The 19,466-nt window shown below is 40.8% G+C and overlaps 1 protein-coding gene across 3 annotated transcripts in view; it reads left to right on the top strand.

The window, feature by feature from the left end:
• Positions 1 to 421: 421 nt before the first annotated feature.
• Positions 422 to 19,466, top strand: part of SYNCRIP (synaptotagmin binding cytoplasmic RNA interacting protein) — a 25,143-nt gene continuing 6,098 nt past the window's right edge. The window contains exons 1-10 of one of the 3 annotated variants that reach the window (XM_030267554.4): positions 422 to 778; positions 2,076 to 2,235; positions 3,112 to 3,230; positions 3,406 to 3,513; positions 5,252 to 5,365; positions 5,450 to 5,626; positions 10,629 to 10,764; positions 11,489 to 11,694; positions 16,553 to 16,702; positions 17,990 to 18,111. In XM_030267554.4, the coding sequence (XP_030123414.1) occupies positions 2,088 to 2,235; positions 3,112 to 3,230; positions 3,406 to 3,513; positions 5,252 to 5,365; positions 5,450 to 5,626; positions 10,629 to 10,764; positions 11,489 to 11,694; positions 16,553 to 16,702; positions 17,990 to 18,111 (1,280 nt within the window). In that variant the 5' untranslated portion in view covers positions 422 to 778; positions 2,076 to 2,087. The remainder of the gene's footprint in view (positions 779 to 2,075; positions 2,236 to 3,111; positions 3,231 to 3,405; positions 3,514 to 5,251; positions 5,366 to 5,449; positions 5,627 to 10,628; positions 10,765 to 11,488; positions 11,695 to 16,552; positions 16,703 to 17,989; positions 18,112 to 19,466) is intronic. The other 2 variants (XM_030267552.4, XM_030267553.4) reach the window with 2 other exon arrangements.

The raw sequence follows: 19,466 nt of genomic DNA, 5'->3' as shown, positions 1-19,466 counted from the left end.
TCCCCTCCCTTTGTCTGCGTGGCTTTGTCTCCTCCGTCCCCTCCCCGCCGCGGGCCGGGACTTTCTCCCAAGCCCCCCCTCCTCCTGCGGCCGCCGCCGTTCTCCCCGCGTTTGTGCCACCTGCGCGCCGTGGGAACGGCCGCTCGCCCAATCCCGGTCCGGCCACGCCGCTCCGGCAGCGCCGGGCCCGCACAGGTGCAGGCGGGCGGCGCCGGGGAGCGCGCGGTCCGCGCGCGGGGCTCGTCCCGCCGCCGCCTCCCCCCGGCAGCGCCGCACGCGGGAAGGCGGGAGGGACACAGGGAGGGACACAGGGAGGGAGCGGCGCGCGCCGCTCCGCACGGAAGGCGGGGAGCGCGCGCGTGGGGCGAACACAGGGGAGGGCGGGCGGGCGCGCGCGCGCGCGGGCGGGGCTCGGCGGTATAACCCTTGCGGAGCTGCCTGGGAGACCCCGGGTTTTGGGGCTGCGCCAGCGCGCGCGGCGGTGCCTCCTCCTCCTCCTCCTCTTCTCTTCCCTCTCCCCCCGCTCCGCTCCCGCCCGCCCTCCGCCCGCCCCCCCCCGCGCGGAGTGGAAGGGGCCGGGGCTGGTGCCAGCAGCAGCAGCAGCAGCGGCGTGAGCGCTCGAGCGGCCGCCATTTTACGCCAGCTCCAGCAGCAGCACTGCCCGGACACACCGCCGCGGGAGCGCGGAACGGGGGCAGCGCCTCAGCACGCCGAGCCGCGACCCGCGCCCCGAGAGACCCTTGGCACACGGCGGTTCTCCCCCCGCAGACACACACAGGTCAGGGCGGCCGGGCGCTGCCGGGGTGGGAGCGGGCCGGGTGGCAGAGCGGGCTGAGGCGGCGGAGGGCGGGAGGCGCACGCTGGGGCCCTGCAGCGCCGTGGGGCCGGGGCGCTGCGCGATGGGTGGAGGAGCTGCCGGCGCTGCTTTCGTGGCCGCCGCTGTCGGGCGGGCGCGGGGCGGCCGGGCCGGTGCGCGGCCCCGGCGTGGCGGCGGCGGCCGGGGCACCACCCGAGCCGGGCCGGCGCGGGGCGCGTGGCTCCCGCCTTATTGTCCCGCCGGCCCCGCCGCTCCATTCATTGCCCGTGAGGGGCACGGCGCGAACGGCGGCCTCGGTGCCCGGCGTGTGCGCGGGGAGCGGGGCCGCCCGGGTTTGGCGTGGCCCCGGTCACGTCGGGAGGCGGTGGGCGATGGGCAGCGGTGTTTCCTGGCTGGGAAACGGGGCCTTGCATTGTTCCGGACGGCAGTGTGGCCGGGAGGCGGCGGCGGAGCCGGGAGGCTCCGCGAGCTCCCGGCCGGGTGGTGAAATCGGGCCCGGGGTGTTGCAACCCGCTCTCCGGGGGGAATAGGGTGAGAGGTGGGGAATGGCCGGGGCTCCGGGCGGGGGGGAGCCGCTCCTCCCGCGGGAGTGCTGCGGGGAGGGGGGGGAAGTCGGTCACTGGAGGAAGTTGTAGGACATCTGAACGCGCGGAGCACGTGTTTCCATCGGGCTCATGGCCGCCGCCGCCGTGGGTGGGTGCGGGCTGGGAAGAGCGCTTTGTTCCTCTCGCTTGCCCGGCCGGCACCGAAGTGGAGGCGGGAAGGGATCCCGGCCGCGCCCGGGGCCTGGAGAGGCGGCGTGCACCGAGGGGCAGCGAGTTTACAGCGGACAGTGGAGGCGGCAGCGAGTGTCAGTGACGGTATCGCGGTGCATGTGGCAGGTTTGCTTGTCCTGCCACCCCCGCTCTTGCCGTTTTGCTCAGTTTCTAACTTGTTCGGAGTGTCTTAGGGAGTGTGTTAGAGAGAGGGGACGTGAGTCAGTGTCTGTCTGGGTTGTGTAAAACCTGCAGTGAAAGCTACCCCACCCCCCCTAGGCAGTGGTGTTAGGGCTTTCCTTTGTGTTAGTGCTTCTTGTGAGGAATTTCCTGCGCTTTGCAAAGCTAAAAAAAAAGTGTCAAGGCGGTGATCTGCTATTTTTTATATTTTTTTCCCCCACGACTTTCAAAGAATAGGGTAGTCTGTTGCATGTATTGTCACTTGAATTGTTCTACCTGAAGATATATCTAGCTTAATTTTGATGCTTATTGCATTTGAACAGATATCTGGAAACATGGCTACTGAACATGTTAATGGGAATGGTACTGAAGAGCCCATGGATACTTCTGCTGCAGTTACCCATTCTGAGCATTTCCAGACATTGCTTGATGCTGGTTTACCACAGAAAGTTGCTGAAAAACTAGATGAAATTTACGTTGCAGGTAAGATCTAAGACTTGCAAAACCACACATACAATATTTTATTGGATTCTGCTGTCTTTGGGCTAAAATAGCAACTTTTTGTGGTTTCCAAAAGTATGGGAACTGCAGTTTTACCAAAATCTGGATGTTTTAGTCTCGGTAGTTCAATTCCTTGTAGTATCTTTTAGAGGTAGGTCCCAGCCTACTTGGGCTGAGGGGTGGGAAGAAGTATGCAGAGGACCAGAGCAACAGCTGGAACAGGCGACAGATGATTTTTAGGAGGAGCTGATGATGTGGTCTTTGTGCATTTTTTGCGGTAATTGTAGGTAACCGTAAGAAACTAAAGCCTTGGTATGCATCTTCTTGTGTAAGTGATACTTCCTGACATGGTGTTTGGGCTCATGGATGCAGAAGTTATGGTGTTGTTTTTTTTCAGATGTGGTAATAACCTGCGTTTTTTAAGCTTGATTTTTGGACTGTGATGGCCATTTTTAGTGCTGCAGTTTATTTGTATTTATAGTCTTCTAAAAACGTACTAAGGTACCATTGCTAGGCAAGCTAAGTCAGCTTTGGAAGGTTTTGACAGACTCCTCTGAATTCAGCTTCAGGATATTGAAATTAAACTTGCCCCTTGTAACATCTGGGTTTCACAGAAGTCAAATGAACACATAAATGTAGTAACTTTTACTCGGAGTGTTACTTCTTTTTAGTTTTAATTAAAGGATTATATGTCCTTAAATATTTAACTTCAAAGGAACTATATGGTTTTTTATGCATAATAACTTATTTAATCAGTAATTGATTTAGAGGTCACTGAAATGTGTTAAGGATGCTACTTTAGGTTTTACAAAGATTACTGACCAAATGTAATTAGTAATTTTTTTTTCTTTTCTCTAGGGCTAGTTGCACATAGTGATCTAGATGAAAGAGCTATTGAAGCTTTAAAGGAATTCAATGAAGAAGGTGCACTGGCAGTGCTTCAGCAGTTTAAAGACAGTGATCTCTCACATGTTCAGGTAATGTTTGGCACTTTACAGTATAATTGTTGAGGGGTAAACTGTTGTCCGGGAAGAAGTCTGAGTCTCTTCAGTGATCCATGTGTGATATGTGAAGTGAACACTGTACTAGTTCGAGGTGAAATGAGATTCCTGCTTGTCATGTTTTCAGAACTGAAGATTGTATTTTTTACAGAACAAAAGTGCCTTTTTATGTGGAGTCATGAAGACATACAGGCAGAGGGAAAAACAGGGGACCAAGGTGGCAGATTCTAGCAAAGGACCAGATGAGGCAAAAATTAAGGTATGTCAGTAAAAATTAAAGTTATGAGGTCTACCTATTGTTTGTTTTTCCAAGTTGTTGTGATAGTTATGTTGGTTGTTTTGGAACTGTGTTTTTCTTTAAAAGATTATTACAGAGTATTTGTCATGTTTGTCATTGTTGAAAGCTGTCACTTGAAATTTTGTCCTGCCCATTTTCCTTTTGAAGTAGAAGGTTAATATACTGCTGGAACCAAACATATAAAAGTGAAAAAGGTTTCACAGTTTGCTCTATGTCTTATTGAGACAGTTACTCTATTTCACAGTAAAAAGTTTGTGCATACTTGTCAGCATAGTTACTCAAGTTCAAAATGCATAAGTTCAGCTACTGATGATTGTTTTTTGTGTTGTTTTTTTTGTTGCTGTTTCCACTCCACCCCCTTCGTTCAGATTTAGAGCAACTCCACAATAGGGAGGAGATACCACGTGTCTGAAAAAACAGATTGTAATGGATTTGGGATTTAGCCCACTTCTTATGACATAATCACTCTGCTCATAAACTGTACCCCAAACTGTCTTAATGGGTAAATTATTTTTTGACTGTGTCTGCTGCTAGCAAAAGACTCCTTTCTTAGAGAGTTAGGCATATGATGATTTGTTTTAAAATACTATGAACAGCAACTTTACCAAAGCTTAAGGAAAGGAAAACCATCTAAGCATGTTTAGGTGATGTTGTAAAGACCCTCCAGAGAATCTTTCTTCTTTGATGCTTCATGTAAATAGTATAAAATTATCATTACAAATAACTGTGTGCCCTGTAAAATTAGAAAATGTTTTTTCTCTTTATTTTGAGGCTGAAATGCCAGTAATTATGAATTTTTTTTTGGAATGGTACAGTTTTTGTCACTGCCACATAAAAAACAGTATTATGAAGACTTGGTCAATAACTTCAAGTGGCATGGCTTTTACTGCTGATGGCTCTAGCATTTAAAATAACTGCAATTTTGTAGTTGTAAAATTGCTAACTCTTGACTATAATTTGGCTTGTTTAATATGCAGTTTCTTTGTGCATAGAGTTGATTTGTCTTTGTACAAAATTATTATGAAAGATTTAATTTCAGAGGAGTTTCTCATGTGTTTGCATACTGAATGTCAGCTAACATTATAAGTTGGTATTATGCATGTAACTATATCTAACTCTGTAACTACATGCAGTCGTTCTAGCGAGGGTTAGTTGTCCTGGGATCTTGTATATGCCTACAAGGAATTTGAAGGGGGGATGATAAGAGAAAGGAAGTAGTACTATCACTTTGGTAGCTGGGTACCTGAAGCAGTCTGTACAGTGTTCAGGGTGTAAGCACTTAAACATGTGTTCTTTAACTTCACACTTATGAGTAATCTCATTAAGTGCAGGGAACTCTTCTGCATAAACGTCTGCAGGATTGGACATGCCAAAACAAGAAGTGGCTCAGACTAAGATCTTCCTAATTAAAGGGAAGCTCTGTTACTATTATATTACTTGACTTTTTTTTTTTTTAATGAAAATGAAGGAATTGGGAAAACTGGATGTGAATCTCTAATTTTCTAGCAGTTATAGTTCTTATAGTTCTGTTAATTGTTTTGCAAGTTTCTTGTTGAAGTACTAGCAGTAGGTTTGTTTATGGGAGCTTCAAAGCAGTACAGTTTAAAAGGAATTAGAAGCATGTCTGTCTGTGAATGAAGTGCAGCTAAACTTGCTCAGTTTGTACGTGATTTTAAAATTTTAAGTTTCTTACTTGAAGGCACTGTTGGAGAGAACTGGCTACACTCTTGATGTGACTACTGGACAGAGGAAATATGGTGGACCTCCTCCAGAGTCTGTATATTCAGGACAGCAACCTTCTGTTGGTACAGAGGTAAGAAGGAGAAGATGTTTATGCAGATGTAGACTTGCTCACTGGAAATCCTTTTATAAACAGTGCTTTGTATGTCTGTTGCAGATATTCGTGGGCAAGATTCCAAGAGACTTGTTTGAAGATGAACTTGTTCCATTATTTGAGAAAGCCGGACCTATATGGGATCTCCGCTTAATGATGGATCCACTAACTGGTCTAAACAGAGGATATGCTTTTGTCACTTTTTGTACTAAAGAAGCAGCTCAGGAAGCTGTTAAACTGGTAAGTTTTCTTGGATTTTTTTTCTTTTTTGATGAAGTGCACTCTGGCTCAGAAGCAGTTGTCCTCTTGGTCTAGTGCTTAAATGCTTAAGGTGAAACTGTTATTGTTAGATTACTTCATAAATTTCCACTAGGTGTTAAATTTATTTCCTCATTGCATATGAAGATTTTCTGACTGCATTAGCGACAGGGAAAAAAAAAAAAAGCTGATGGACTGCTGTTTAGTCCAGTTAGATGAGCCTTTATTATTAACCAAAGTTGTATTAGCAGTAGTGACTTCTGAGGTGTCTGCATCTGTATGAGTTCTGGAGAGCAGTGGTGGTGGAGTTGCTGTGGTACAAGGGCAGTGCTGGTCAGGGTATCTCTGAGTCCTGGTGTGTTTCTGCACCAGCAGGGGGCCCAGGCTGGAAGAGTACTTCAAAAGTCACAGAATTTTATAAGATACTTCAGACGGGGGAAAAAATGTCTCTTGAGCCTTGAAGGTCTGTTCTGTTTGTTGCAGCTGACAGGAAAACGTCATAAATCCTGCCAATCTAAGGAACATTCCCTCTGTTTTACACAGAGGTATGAAATAATTTGATGTGGTATACTTCTAATAAGCTTCTCAGGTTTATGCATGAAGTACCCATCACTAAAGAAGAGGGTGGGGAGAAACACTACCCTGATCCTTGCACAGGGCCTTTATTTTCCTGGCTAAGTTAAATTTGAATTTTTTGAGCTGGTTACCGCTACACTGATGCGGCTAAGATTAGTGTGTGGTATGACTTGAGCATGCTAACCATACATGTTCTGAAGTGTACTGATACTCTATTGCTGTAGTAGGGTTAACTAAAAACCTTGGATTGTAATGAGGTATAGCTTAAACTAAGGTACCCTATTGACAAGTCAGTAGGTCAATAAGTCAATTGGTGGAGAGAAATCAAGCTGAAAATGAGAATTTGTTTTGAGAAAGCACACAAATACCTGCAAAAGCAGAAGTACAAAACCGATGTGGTATATGCGGATTAGCTTTTTAAATAAGAGCAGTTGGTTGTTCCAGTGTGCAGTTAGATATACTGGGATAACTGTGTGTTCTCTCTGTACTTTCATTGTCAACCTAGCTGTTGAAAGTGTGTGTGAACTCTTAAGAGTTAACTCTTAAAACTTACCAGAACAGTGAATCAAATCGCATAAGTTCTCAGAGGCACCTAGTAAATTAAAAAAAAAAAAAAAAAAAAATTTTTCTTCATTTAGCTGGATTTTGCTTAAAGGCAACATGCTCTGGAAAGTCATTCATGTCATGTTTCCGGAAAAGTAACATCAGATCCTAGCCTCAGTCTTCCACTAAATGACACAAGGAAAGGAGCTACTTGATGTTCCTTTATGTCTGATCTTTGATATGCAGGAAAAAAGCACACTGTGTTCTGCTTGTGAGTCAAATAGCCGCTGAGGATAATAGCTGAGAAGTCTTGCAGTTGATGGAGTAGTCTTTCTACTTTCATGCTAAACTCTTAAAAAGTAGTGTTAGTCTTAAAATGGATTCTGTGATATGTGTCAGGTTTTTTTGGAGTGATTTCAACCATAGTTGACTGAGTAGTTTGGTATACAAGTTTCCCAAGTTATCTAGAAGTTATTCCCAAGTTATCTGTCTGGTTTGCAGGAGTATTAGCAAATTGTGGCTGTTGAGTTCAGTTGAAAATTGTAGGTCTATAACTTGTATTAGTTACACATGCATGGGAGATACTGCTGAAAGACCTCTTCGAAGCACTCAACACTTGGTCCTAGCCATTTTTATAACCTTTTATTTTAACAGGTGGTGTTCTTTTTGATACTGCCTGTAATCTCAGGTGTATACAACTTCCCAGCTTTCTGGACTCCTTGGGATAATGGTTCTCTTTTTCCAAGAGGCTTTTTTTTTTTTCCAGGACGATATAGAAAAAATTAGATTAAAAGTCTCTGCATTGCCTGTAGGCTTTTAAATAATAAGAGACAGCCGTGTTTTTGTCAATACCAAACTACAGTAGAGAATTAACTGACCTGTCTTCAGACTCCTGGCATTTGTGTAACATATTTTGCATACAGATCATGTTTGTGTGGCTGCTGTATGTGTCGTCCACAGTCCGTAGCTCAGCTTAATGTAAAGCTGAATTAAAATTTCTGGATACACTTAATATTGACTTACTTTATTTTTTAGCAAGAAGTCTTGCAGTTTAAAAGGTTGAAATCTTGATTTTGTTTATGCATATGCATTTTTAAGCCATTTATAATTAATTACTCTTCATATCTGTAATTCGTCTCAGTATCAGGCCATAGTATCACTCCCATCTTTTGTCTTAATTTTAAACACAATTTAGGGAATTCTCTCCTATTTTTTGACTAGTATTAGTTTAGTGTGGTTAACTCTTTGCTGGTTAAGTAGAAGTGGCATCTCAGATGTTCACACAGGCATTCACTGTCAAAGTATGATTATGTTTCTCCCAGTCACTTTTTCCCCTGCTAAACTGTTTACTTTGTACTCTTCAAGAATTACAACTCCAGTTGTGTACTTTTTTTGCAGTCATGTTCAGTTCTCCTTCCTATTTCATAAGAAGTTGCTAGAGTTAAGTTTTTCAAAAGATTTCTTTGTGAATAAGGTCACTGTAGATATGTACAGAATTAAAACTTTTGAAGTGAAGCTTGTAGGAAAACATACTGAAAACTGTTGAAGCATTCATTATATTTTTGTCTAGAACAGGTGTAAGCTTGATCAGAAGTACAGGTGAGTTAAGCAGTTTGCCAACTATGCATGGAGGTACAGCTTGCCATTTGCTCCTAGTAAACTAAAATTAGTGAAAATTGAAGTTTAGTAAAGTGACAGGACAGACCTGCAGATTTTGACTTGTTAGTGAGTAAGTTCTTATATAAGTCAGTGAGAAAAAACCAAAACTATTACATTGTCTAGAGGGTGGCAGTCTCTGCTACTGACTTCAGAGACAGATTCCATGGTGACAGGAGGGGGAAGCAGTATGCTGACATAGCTACTTTGGTAGCCTGACTGTTTTGGCACTTTACCCAGATCATGATCTGAGCCTTTTTATGGCTAATCTGAGTTTGCAGGTGGTATGCAAAGTATTTACCTAAAAATTACCAATTTGATGGTCAAGAACACCTAACTGAAAACTGTTTTCTATGTGTAGAGAGAAACATGCAGTGAAAAATAGTGGTTAATACATTGGAGGATGAAAAATCTACTAGAAACTATCAGTGGAACTGCAAAATGGTAGAAAATATTAATTTTACTTTGTTAATTTTACTCTCATACAGCACACTGAGTTGTATGAGAGACTCTTACATTAGATTAGATTTTTAGCCAAAATTTGGTGTTAGACTTTAGCAGGAATAGTTGGATAAAACTTTCTATTATCCATATAGAAGAGAGTATTTAATTTGAAAGGGACCTGCACCGATCATCTAGTCCATCTGCCTGTCCATTTCATGGCTTACCAAAAGTGTTGCTGTCATCTTGATCATCAAGGGCATTGTCCAGATGCCTCTCCTAGACCAGGACAGCTTTGGGTCATTGACTACCTCTCTAGGAAGTTCCAAAGTTTGATCACCCTCTCAGTAAAAGAAGTTTCCTAATGCAAGGAAATGTTTCCTAGTGTACAGTTCAGTTAGTGAAGAATCACTTCCATAGATCAATAAACTTCTTTAAAGGTGTTTTTTTAGAAGACTCCTTTTTTTAGCTACTATAATCTGTCTCTTCATTAATGTGTGTTTATTAGTGATGATAATATATATATGCAGTCTTCCTATGCAGCTAGCGCTGCTCCTACTTCAGTTTCCTACTTAAAAATCAACTATTCCTCTGCCACATGGGCAGCAGATATGGAGATATAAGTCCTTTGTTGTCTCCTGCGATGTTTTGAGACATAATTGCATTGTGAAGATATCATTCCACGTCCTTTTCACATGGACAGTTCTTTTTGCTCACTTCTGGTGCAGTTACCTAGCTTAGAAAATTTTCAGTAGTAGAGTTTTTGTTTGTCCAAGATAAATATAAACATCTTACACCAGATTTTATTGCATAAAAAGCATGATGGGGTGGAGGATAACTAGCTTAGGTAGTAAGATTTACCATCAAGCGCAAAATAAATCATAAAATAAGTAACTAGATTAAATATTAAAAATCTGTCCTACTACTTGGCAATAAGATGTTGACCACAAAATTCATTTTCTTAGCTAAAGAACTGTCTGTTGCAGGGCTTCCAGTTAGAAGTGGGTTGATGTACCAGCAGTTGTCCTCCCTGCTGCTTATTTGGGTGGTGCATGTCTGTGTCTACATCTCAATGAAAGGCATTTTTTGATATTTTCTTAACAGATGTCTACAGTAATACTTTTTTTTCCCTGCTTAAACTGCTGATCTGTTCAGGGTATCTTCCAGATGTTATGGGAGAAGCATTTTAACAGAAGTCTTAGGATTTCAAGATTAGAAAGTTATTCTTGCTGTTGACAATTTTTATGTGTATAATGCTTATGCTTTGGAAAGTATTTGCCAGTTGCACTTGAACGTTTTGTGGAGAAGACCTGATCGTGACTCTTTTTTTAATCTGTGGAACATCAGAATTAGGGAAGAGAATTTGACTTTAATTGCAACTCATGTCTTGTATTAAACATAAATCAAGAATTTATAGCTACAGCCTATAGAGGAACTTGCATTTTTCTAATGCATGGTTGTGAAGGGAGAAGCCTTGACCTTGATGACTTGCGTGGTTCTTATGAAAAAGTTTCTAAAGAAAAAAGTGTTGAGAGACTTGAACAAGGAAGGAACAATAATTGTTGGCTGAAATTGTGGAGATACTTTAGAAAACATGGGTATACTTCAGAGTAGTTGAATATGCATAGTAAAAATGTGTTAAGCTGCAAAAAATGTAATATATTGCTCAATTCTGGGTTTTCCAAAGTTAAATATTTGGTATGCTGCTGTTGCAGGGGCATGAAAATTATTTGTAACTGATGATTATCCAATATTTTTTTTGTTGCAGTACAACAACCATGAAATTCGGTCTGGAAAACACATTGGTGTATGCATCTCTGTTGCCAATAATAGGCTTTTTGTTGGTTCTATTCCTAAGAGTAAAACTAAGGAGCAAATTGTTGAAGAATTCAGCAAAGTAACAGGTGAGTCAGTGGCTACGTTTTATAGAGGTGGAAAGTGTCAAATGTGATCAGTGATGAGCTGTCTTTTAGCTTATAGTTGAGTGATGATGAAAACAAACCGAGATCACTCAGCATTTATCTCAACATTATGTGTTGGGGTTTGTTGTGGTTTTGTAAAAACTGTAGTTTTGCTAAGGGCTGAGATATTTGTAATTGGACTAGATGGGTGGGTCAAAGTTCTACCTGTAAAGTGTGTAATGTTTAAAACATCTGTTCAAAGAAATTTGAATTAAAAGTTTAATAATTTCAATACTAATGGTTGTTTTAAAACTTCTCAAGGCAAAACTTGAAAACTCAAGGCAGAAGAATGTAACTGGTTCTGTGGTTTATAATTCTTAAATTTTAAGAATTTCTTTCTGAACATTTGAACTTGTCAAAGTACTGTTTCTCTGTTACTGAATTATAGACTTCAGGTTCTTTGGAGCAATTAACATTTTAGATATTGAAGTCATGCAACTTTTATCTCTTGTTGTTTAGACATTATGGAAAAAACACACACTGGTAAGTGTTGTAACTTAGGGATTTAATAGGTGAATTGACAAAGCAAAACTTTTGGCTGCCCCTAACTCTCCTCCATTCAATTAAGAGAAAGAATATTCTTCCATAGCTACAAAGACAACCTGGACTTTATAATGCAAATCAGTGAATTGAAAGCATAACAAATAAATATTTTATTTCATTTCAGAGGGTCTCACAGATGTCATATTGTATCATCAGCCTGATGACAAGAAGAAGAACCGGGGTTTCTGCTTCCTTGAATATGAAGATCACAAAACTGCTGCTCAGGCCAGGCGTAGGCTAATGAGTGGCAAAGTGAAAGTCTGGGGAAATGTTGTTACAGTGGAATGGGCTGACCCTATAGAAGACCCAGATCCTGAAGTCATGGCAAAGGTAATAAAGCTGTAAGGGCACCATAGTTACATTTAAAGTGCTCTGTTCCAAATTAGGTATTTTCTGGCATTAGCCTAAGAGGAAATAACATCTTTTCAGCCATCTTGACAGGGATGTTGTAAGTGTAATGATAAGAAATGAATATACCTCAGAAATTATGTGGATTTAAAAACTCTATGTGACCTTACATTATTTTGTGTTCCCAAGGCTGAATAGTGAATTTCATTCTTGCCATATGACGCATAGGATATTGTAGTTAATTTTTTACCTGGAAGTGATGATGGTGACTCCTAGAGTTAAAATGGTTTTGTACCCTAGTATTTGGAAGGACAGAAACAGAGATATCCTCACAGAACAGCCTTAAACCTGTAACTGAATCACTGCAGCATTAGAAAGAACATGTCAGTGTTCAAATGTACACAAATGTATTTCAAAGTTGCCATTAGCAGTTACTTCTGAGAAGTTTGGCAATTAGCTTGTATTTGGAACCCGGTAGTTATTTTTAATTTGGGAGAGTTAATTCTTTTTTATACCTAGACTGGCACTATTTTGGATTTCGAGTATTGAGGCTAAGCTGAAGTCTGGACTGTTAACATTTTGAAGTACGTTGTAGTAGTTTTTTCATATATGTGCCTGGTATCTTGCCAGAAACAAACTACCTGATTTTTTTTTTCCCCCATCAGATATTGCCCGACCCTGTCTTTTTCAGTTGTGTTGTGTAGCTGAGTTATTTAATGGAAACTCTTAGCTAGCCCATATCCTTATCTCTTTCTCTTTGCTTGCTTTTTGTCTGTGCTTTTACTCTCATCTGAGACACGTCACTTGCTGGAGTCCTACTTTGATGGACCTAGTAAGATAGCTTGGCTGGGATCTCCTCTTTGGTGAGCCATAAGGGAAAAGGGTTGGGGTGGGGGCTCATTTTAGGGAAAAAACTGCTTTTGTAATACAGGTATTACAGAAGCTTTTGGACTATCTTGTCTGCAGACTTTATTTTTCTTGCCCAGCATGGTAGACTGTCCGCAGCAGGGAAATAGTCTTGCAGGTCAAATTTGTGGAAAATGGCACTTCCTAAATACAGCAGCCTGTATGTTTAGTTTCTGGGCTCAAAAGGAAGAGACCTAATCCACCAAACAGTTAAAATAAGTATGCAGCAATTTCTGCTGATGTAACAAAATAGATGGAAAGGAAATTATAGGGGACATAATCAAGCATCTCTCCTAAGTAAGTTTGCAGATGTGCAGAGTGAAAGGCTAAAGAAATTAAAGCTTGATTGTGGTTTGCCCCATTTACTGTACAGTTTTTTTGAATGTGTTAATACCTTCTATTGTTTTGTATTTGAAATGGGACATAGAAAGAGAAGAAACATGGAAATGAAGGAAAGAAATGTAGAAAACATGGAGAAAAATCAACTTGAATACGTCTGGTGCCACATGCCAAAGATAGGACATGGAGCTTGGGTTGAAGATGTATGGAAAAGTGAGGCTCTATGAATAATACTGAAAAATAGAGAACATCTGGGTTGTGTCTGAAGACAGAAACTGAGACGATAATTGGCGTCTGACCTTCCTCACTGGCTGCGTCCTTTAGTTTATTCTTGCAACAAGGAAAGTCTCTACAACAGTCTTTCTTGGGCACCATCAGTACCTGTGCAGAGGCTGACTGTAAATGGCCCTTCTCTAAGTGTAAGGTTTATTTTCTCTTCTTGGTATCTTTCTTCTAAGAGAAAGAGCAGCAGAGCTTCTGCTGCAGTCAGTAATCTCCTGGATGTGAGCTGCAGGTTGGCTGTCAATGCTTCTGACTACTGTCAGGCCGGAGCAAAGGGAAATCTATTGACCCATGTCATCTTGAACATTGCTATGGTAGAAGACTCTGGAGGAGACTGTGACTAGGAGAAGTAGGTTGTTTTTATCAGAATAATGATTTGGTCATTGGTTTTCTTGTCAAGACTGATAGAAGAGCAAGTCCATAAGAGCAAGCTATAAGGAAGACAAATTCACATATGTAGCCAGAAGGTGAACAGTGGCATGTAATTTCATCAATATATGGACACGTACTAATATAAATTTCTGAAATGTCTACTCGAGTCTTTTTTCCTTTGTCCTTCTGATAAAATGTTGTAGGGAGTACTGTATGGGTAAATACTTATCATTTAAATGGACTGGTATCTTAAATACAAATTAGCTTGAGCATGATGAGCAATGAAGCTAGATTCTCAAGCTAGATGGGTGTGCTACAGGAGATAAGTGCTTATATTAACAGATCAGAGTATACTTGGTTAAAGTATTGACTTCTGGTCCAAAGTGAAGTTTTTTCCAACTTCACAAGCAGCTGTGTTGATAGTTTATTTTCTCCTAAGTATCATTTTGTTGCCTCTTACACCTGTAGTCTAGCTAAATTTATTAATGTTTTACTTGATTTCTGTAGGATGGCTGAGGCTGCAGAGGACGTTCTGGAGTGGCAGGTTAAGCAGCTAAATAAAGTCTTATGCTTGTGGCTGTCTGACAGATTACAGGACAAGAGACAGGGCTAGTAAGCCTTGGAGAATGTGGCCTGAAGTGTTTGTGCTGTAGGTAAGAGGAGGAAAAGGAGCAGGTACCAGAAGTTTTGGGATAGTCTAATCTTAAGCAGTTTTTTAAATGTGAGTTCTGCCTTTAAAACAAAATGCTGGTGCTGGGTATATTGCTTGTTAGGAGTATCTATGCATTCTTGTGGTAATAATGTGTGATCTTTAATGAAGAGAGCTTCTTTTTTTCCCCTTCCCTCCCTTTTTTAGATGGCTTAAGTGAAGTAAAAATGGGTTCATCTTCTCTCAACCTATGCTTTAACCTGCCTAATGGCTTTTACATCATCTTTGACCATTCAGTTACACTTGTAATCAGTGACATGAGCAAAAGTGTTTAGAAATTCAGCTGTTCAAGATCAATGGATTTGTCTACACTGGGAAAATTTAAATTAATTGTTTTTTTATTTCTTCAGGAAACTCTATATTTGTGCATCTTGTAGAATATAGTGATTATCTAGTTTTTAATCAAGTCAGTCATCATGGATTTTTTAGACTACTTAGGGTTCCTTGTGAGGTTCTAGTTTTCATCCTTTTCTAAAGAACAAGACTATGGGACGTTTGCTTAAAAGTTAGCAGTTTTCAAACCCATTGATTACATCACGAAACTTCTGTAATTCATTTCCATGGAATAAGGTTAAGGTAGCAGTTAGGATATTTTACTAAAAATGTTTATTGTGTATATGTTACAATAAATAAAGGTTGCTTTTACCATCAAGACATGTAGGAGAAGCTTAATGCATAATAGGAAACAGCTTTCCTTGTGGAGTTGGCTATGACTTTTATGATCTCCTGAGAATCAGCAGGAGTAACTATTGCCAAAGTCTAGAGTTGATATACTGGGTTAGATTTATGGTCTGTAGCATCCCTTCTTCCAAATTCTGCGTGATATCCTAGGTCAGCTAGTGAGTGAGACAGATTTATGAAAGTCTGTCTTGGTTTTTTTTGTAACTTAGTTACATAGCAGTTCTTCCAAAAAATGCGGTCCTTTCACACTTTGTGTTACTTGTGTTGACCTTCAGGGTCAGGAGTTAGTGCTGCCATGTGCAGTGCTCATCTGATGTTATCAGCCAATTTGAAACCAGTAGGAGCAGAGAGGATGTAACCAGAAGTTGCAGTCTTGCAGCTGATTGGCAGCTCCATTGTAGGCAGGTAAGACTGAGCATTCCTCGGCAGTAGGAGGTGATTAAACTGTCAGAGCACGGTGCCAGCATGTGGAAGGAACTCTTCTCAACAAGTTGAAGAATCTTTTAAATTGTGAGAACACACGGATGGCATCATGTAGACACGCTCATGTCCAGTTATTAAGTGCAGTCTTGGCATGGACACAAGGATGAATCTTTCAATACTGTTGGGTCACTAATAGGTGATTCCTGCTTTCTCAGTATATGTTGTTTGCTATGTTAAGTAAGGGTTTATTTTAAGCTTTTGTCAGACTGCTCTAGATTTTCCTTTATCCTTTGCAGTTGGTGATTGATGAAATTTATATTGGTGATTTAATCCATGTCAGGCAGTCAAGAGTTGCCTTTCTGATTTTAGAAGCTGCAGAGCAATCTTTGTGTAGCTTAAGAGTCATATTGCCTGCTTTAGTGAGCTGGGGGAGGGAATAAACTTCCACAGTTATTTGGGGGTGACTCTTCCTCAAGGGAACAGCACAGTTTGGCTTCAGAAAGTTGAAGGATGACTGGCCAGTGTCAGCCTTAGTATCCCCCTCTGTCTGCAGTTCTGTCTTTCAGTGGTGGCTTCAGGTCACTGAGAGCCCCCCAGGCAAGCTCAGTCCTGACATTAGGTGTTTGGTGTAGCTATAGCATGGGAACCCCAAGTTAAGCAGCTTGGAAGCTGCAGGCCTGTCACCTCTGACCTAGATATTACAGTGATGACTGTGCTGCAAAATAACTGAGCTAAAGCCTGTCTAAACAATTAAATGTTTTGATAAGTTAATTGTTTTGTGTGTAACCAATTCTGGTTACCTTCTCTCAAGTTTGATAGTGTTCTGGGTCGAAGGTAACTGCGGGTAGGATCCTTTTAAACACTAACACAAATTGGATTGACTTTCAGGATACTAATACTTATGTAATCATGTTTGGTAACAGATTAAATATTTCTGTCAGGGAATTTTGGAGCTAACTCATGCTGTGTGACTATGTGTATATATTCATATATATGTATATAAAACGCTGTACAGAAAATGTAATGATGTTTTTTCAGTTCTGCCAATCGCACTAACTTGTAAAGCATCATTTTGTGTTTGAAATTAGATCATACTCCTAAGTTCTTTTTTATTTTTATCCCCCTTAGGTAAAAGTTTTGTTTGTACGCAATCTCGCCAATACTGTAACAGAGGAGATTCTAGAAAAGGCCTTCAGTCAATTTGGAAAGCTTGAACGAGTGAAGAAGCTAAAAGACTATGCTTTCATTCATTTTGATGAACGGGATGGTGCTGTCAAGGTGAGTGGAGTGTAACTGTGTGTTGGAAGTAGTGTTAGGAGCTGTATGCTTCTTCTGACTTGAGAAAAAGCTTTGTCTGGAGAAATGGTAATACACCATCACTGATAACTTTATCCTCTCTGGGTGTCTCCTAGGATGATGCAATTCTGGCTTCAAAAGTGGATCTTAAATGCACCTGCACTAAGTAGTTCTGCAGATGAGTTTTTAAGATAATAATGTTGTTACCATTTGAAGCTCAAGTGCCAGAAGTTGAATTACTCCTCTCACCAAAATATTGATAGAAATCTAAAGCAGTTTCTCTAGGGCAGGTGATAAAAACTTAGGTAATGTTCTTTATTCATTTTTCCAGGAATAAACACTTTTTTTTTTTCAAATGAGGGGTGCTGGACAATTTAGTAATTGTCATTCCTGGATTTTGCTAGCCCAGTCTTGATGTCACGTGCTGTTAAGAAAGGAAAAGTAATTCCCCTCCTGTCTGTAGTGTATCCATTTTTTTTATGTTCTGTGGGTGGATTCAGGATACAGGGGGATTCAGTTTTTCTTACATATCCATATGTCTTAAAGCAGATGCTTAGGAAGATGATGGGAAAGAGTCTAAGCTATGTAGAGTCCCTAAAAGTGGTAGGATCTTTAGGATTCCTCTGCTCAAAATTAACTTGCAGTAATAACGGTGGCCCATGGGAATTGTACGTCCAGGGAGGGTAGGGGAGGAGCTGATGGTTTGCTGTTTGTTTTGTGGTTTTTTGAGGAGAGGGTTGTGGGGAGGTGGTGGTTTGGATTTGGGGAGGAGTTGGGGTTTTTTGTGGTTGGTTTGTTTGTTTTTTCCTTGTAATCACAATGACTTGTTAATTTTTGGCTTCTGGCTGAAAAAGTGTTATGTATTGTAAGTAAAATAAAGGAGTAGCAGAATATACTGAGCTCTGCTGTTTGCATGTGTGCTGACATTAGGAGTTTATTAATGGATTACAAAATGCGCACTTTCAGGGGACAGTTCTGTTACTTCATTAATTGTAGCAGCTTGCAAATATTGAAGCCTGTTTTCAGTTTTGAGGGGAAGATTTCTAAACTGATACATGAAGTCCTTGTGTTTGATAGCCAAGTTCAGAGGAAATGCATAACTGGAGCCCATAATACTATGCTGTCTGATTGTCTAAATTTTTTTTAGCTTTATATTGTTATTTTAGCTCTGGATAACAAATTTAAAAATGCATACTGTAAAAGATAGAAAAAAATTTAAAACTTCAGTTATGCTTGGAAGTATATTTAAAGTCTGGTTAATTCCTTCAGGCAATGGAAGAAATGAATGGCAAAGATTTAGAGGGAGAAAACATTGAAATTGTTTTTGCTAAGCCACCAGATCAAAAAAGGAAAGAACGGAAAGCTCAGAGACAAGCGGCTAAAAATCAGATGTAAGTGTAAATGTATGTAGTTATGTTGCATTACTTCTGAAAGATATGTATAATCCTGTTGAATTAGAACATCTAAGTATTCTGTTAGACATACTGTAGTTCATACAGATTCTCTGGCTTCTCTGAAAAATGTTTAATTCATTTTTGTTTGCACAAAAAAATCTAACAGTGGTGTTTAGTGATAATTTAGGTACTGTCTTGCTCTGATTATTGAGTGTGAGAGCACTGGAGGAACTTGTCTGAAGGTCAGGAAATACACATCTTGCTTTTTGTTCTAAATTTCCCTGTACTTCTGCAGTGATGTCACATGGATGAACTTAGCATTTTGTGTTCCTATCAGCAAGCTTAGTAATATTGATACAGCGCCTCCTTTTTAGTAAAATACCCACTGAAAGGAGGGTCCTGATATTCTTTCTTGCCACTTCCAGAAGATACATCTGCCTATGAAGCTTATGAACTCATACTGATAGGGATCTTCTACTAGTAAATGCTAAACGTGGTTAAAAACAACAACGAAAAAAGAGGCAATTTCTTGCTGGTGTGTTCTGCTTAATGTTCTCATGTGTTTTGCTTCCTGGATATCTTCCTGCTTTCTTAACCAGATTCCCTCCCCCACCTTACTTCCAAAAATAACTTGGAAGTGCTGTTGTGCAGCATCCAAGAAGATGGAATAGTGAGGTTGCAAGATTAATAGAGATTTCCACATGGTGACCTACTGTACATGTGGAATTGGTTAAGTTTGCCCTGCTTATAGTTCTCTTAACTTTATTAGCCCTTTTGTTCTTCCTTGGGCATCTGGTGTTATTGTAAGAAGTGAATTTCTTCTTTTTTCTTTAGCTTCTCTTCTGTGCTAGGCAGGCCTTTTCTGTTCTGCTTAAATCTTTTGCTGATACAGCTGTACTTCTGGCTGTGTATTCTGCATCTTGGCAATACCACCATAAATACCTGTTCATTTAATTAAAAGATAGAAAGCAGTTGAAAGTGGCACAGTTTCCCTTTCAACGTGGCAGTTGTTGGTATAGTTGTGTTGTCTCTGATTGGATATAAGCTTTCTCACATTGAATTTGAGTAATCACAAAAAAAACATCTCACTGCAGTATACAAACATGTTTGCTAGCTCAGTATTCAAAATCTAATAATGGCCTGTATCCAATGATGAAAAGGAAGATTTTTTAAAATGCACTCGAATTGGTTATTATACTGTCTGATTCCTGCTCCCCACCCAATTCTTGACTGCAGATTATCTTATACCCGGTTTACTATTTCAGGGTAGCATGCATGTACTTATAACATTGGAAGTCTTCTGTCACCTGCCACCTCTAATATTAACGTGCTGTATTTTATCTGCATCCCTC

The sequence above is a fragment of the Taeniopygia guttata genome, chromosome 3, assembly GCF_048771995.1.
Source record: "Taeniopygia guttata chromosome 3, bTaeGut7.mat, whole genome shotgun sequence".
In the NCBI taxonomy this organism is placed as follows: domain Eukaryota; kingdom Metazoa; phylum Chordata; class Aves; order Passeriformes; family Estrildidae; genus Taeniopygia; species Taeniopygia guttata.
This window is presented reverse-complemented; position numbering and strand designations above follow the sequence as displayed.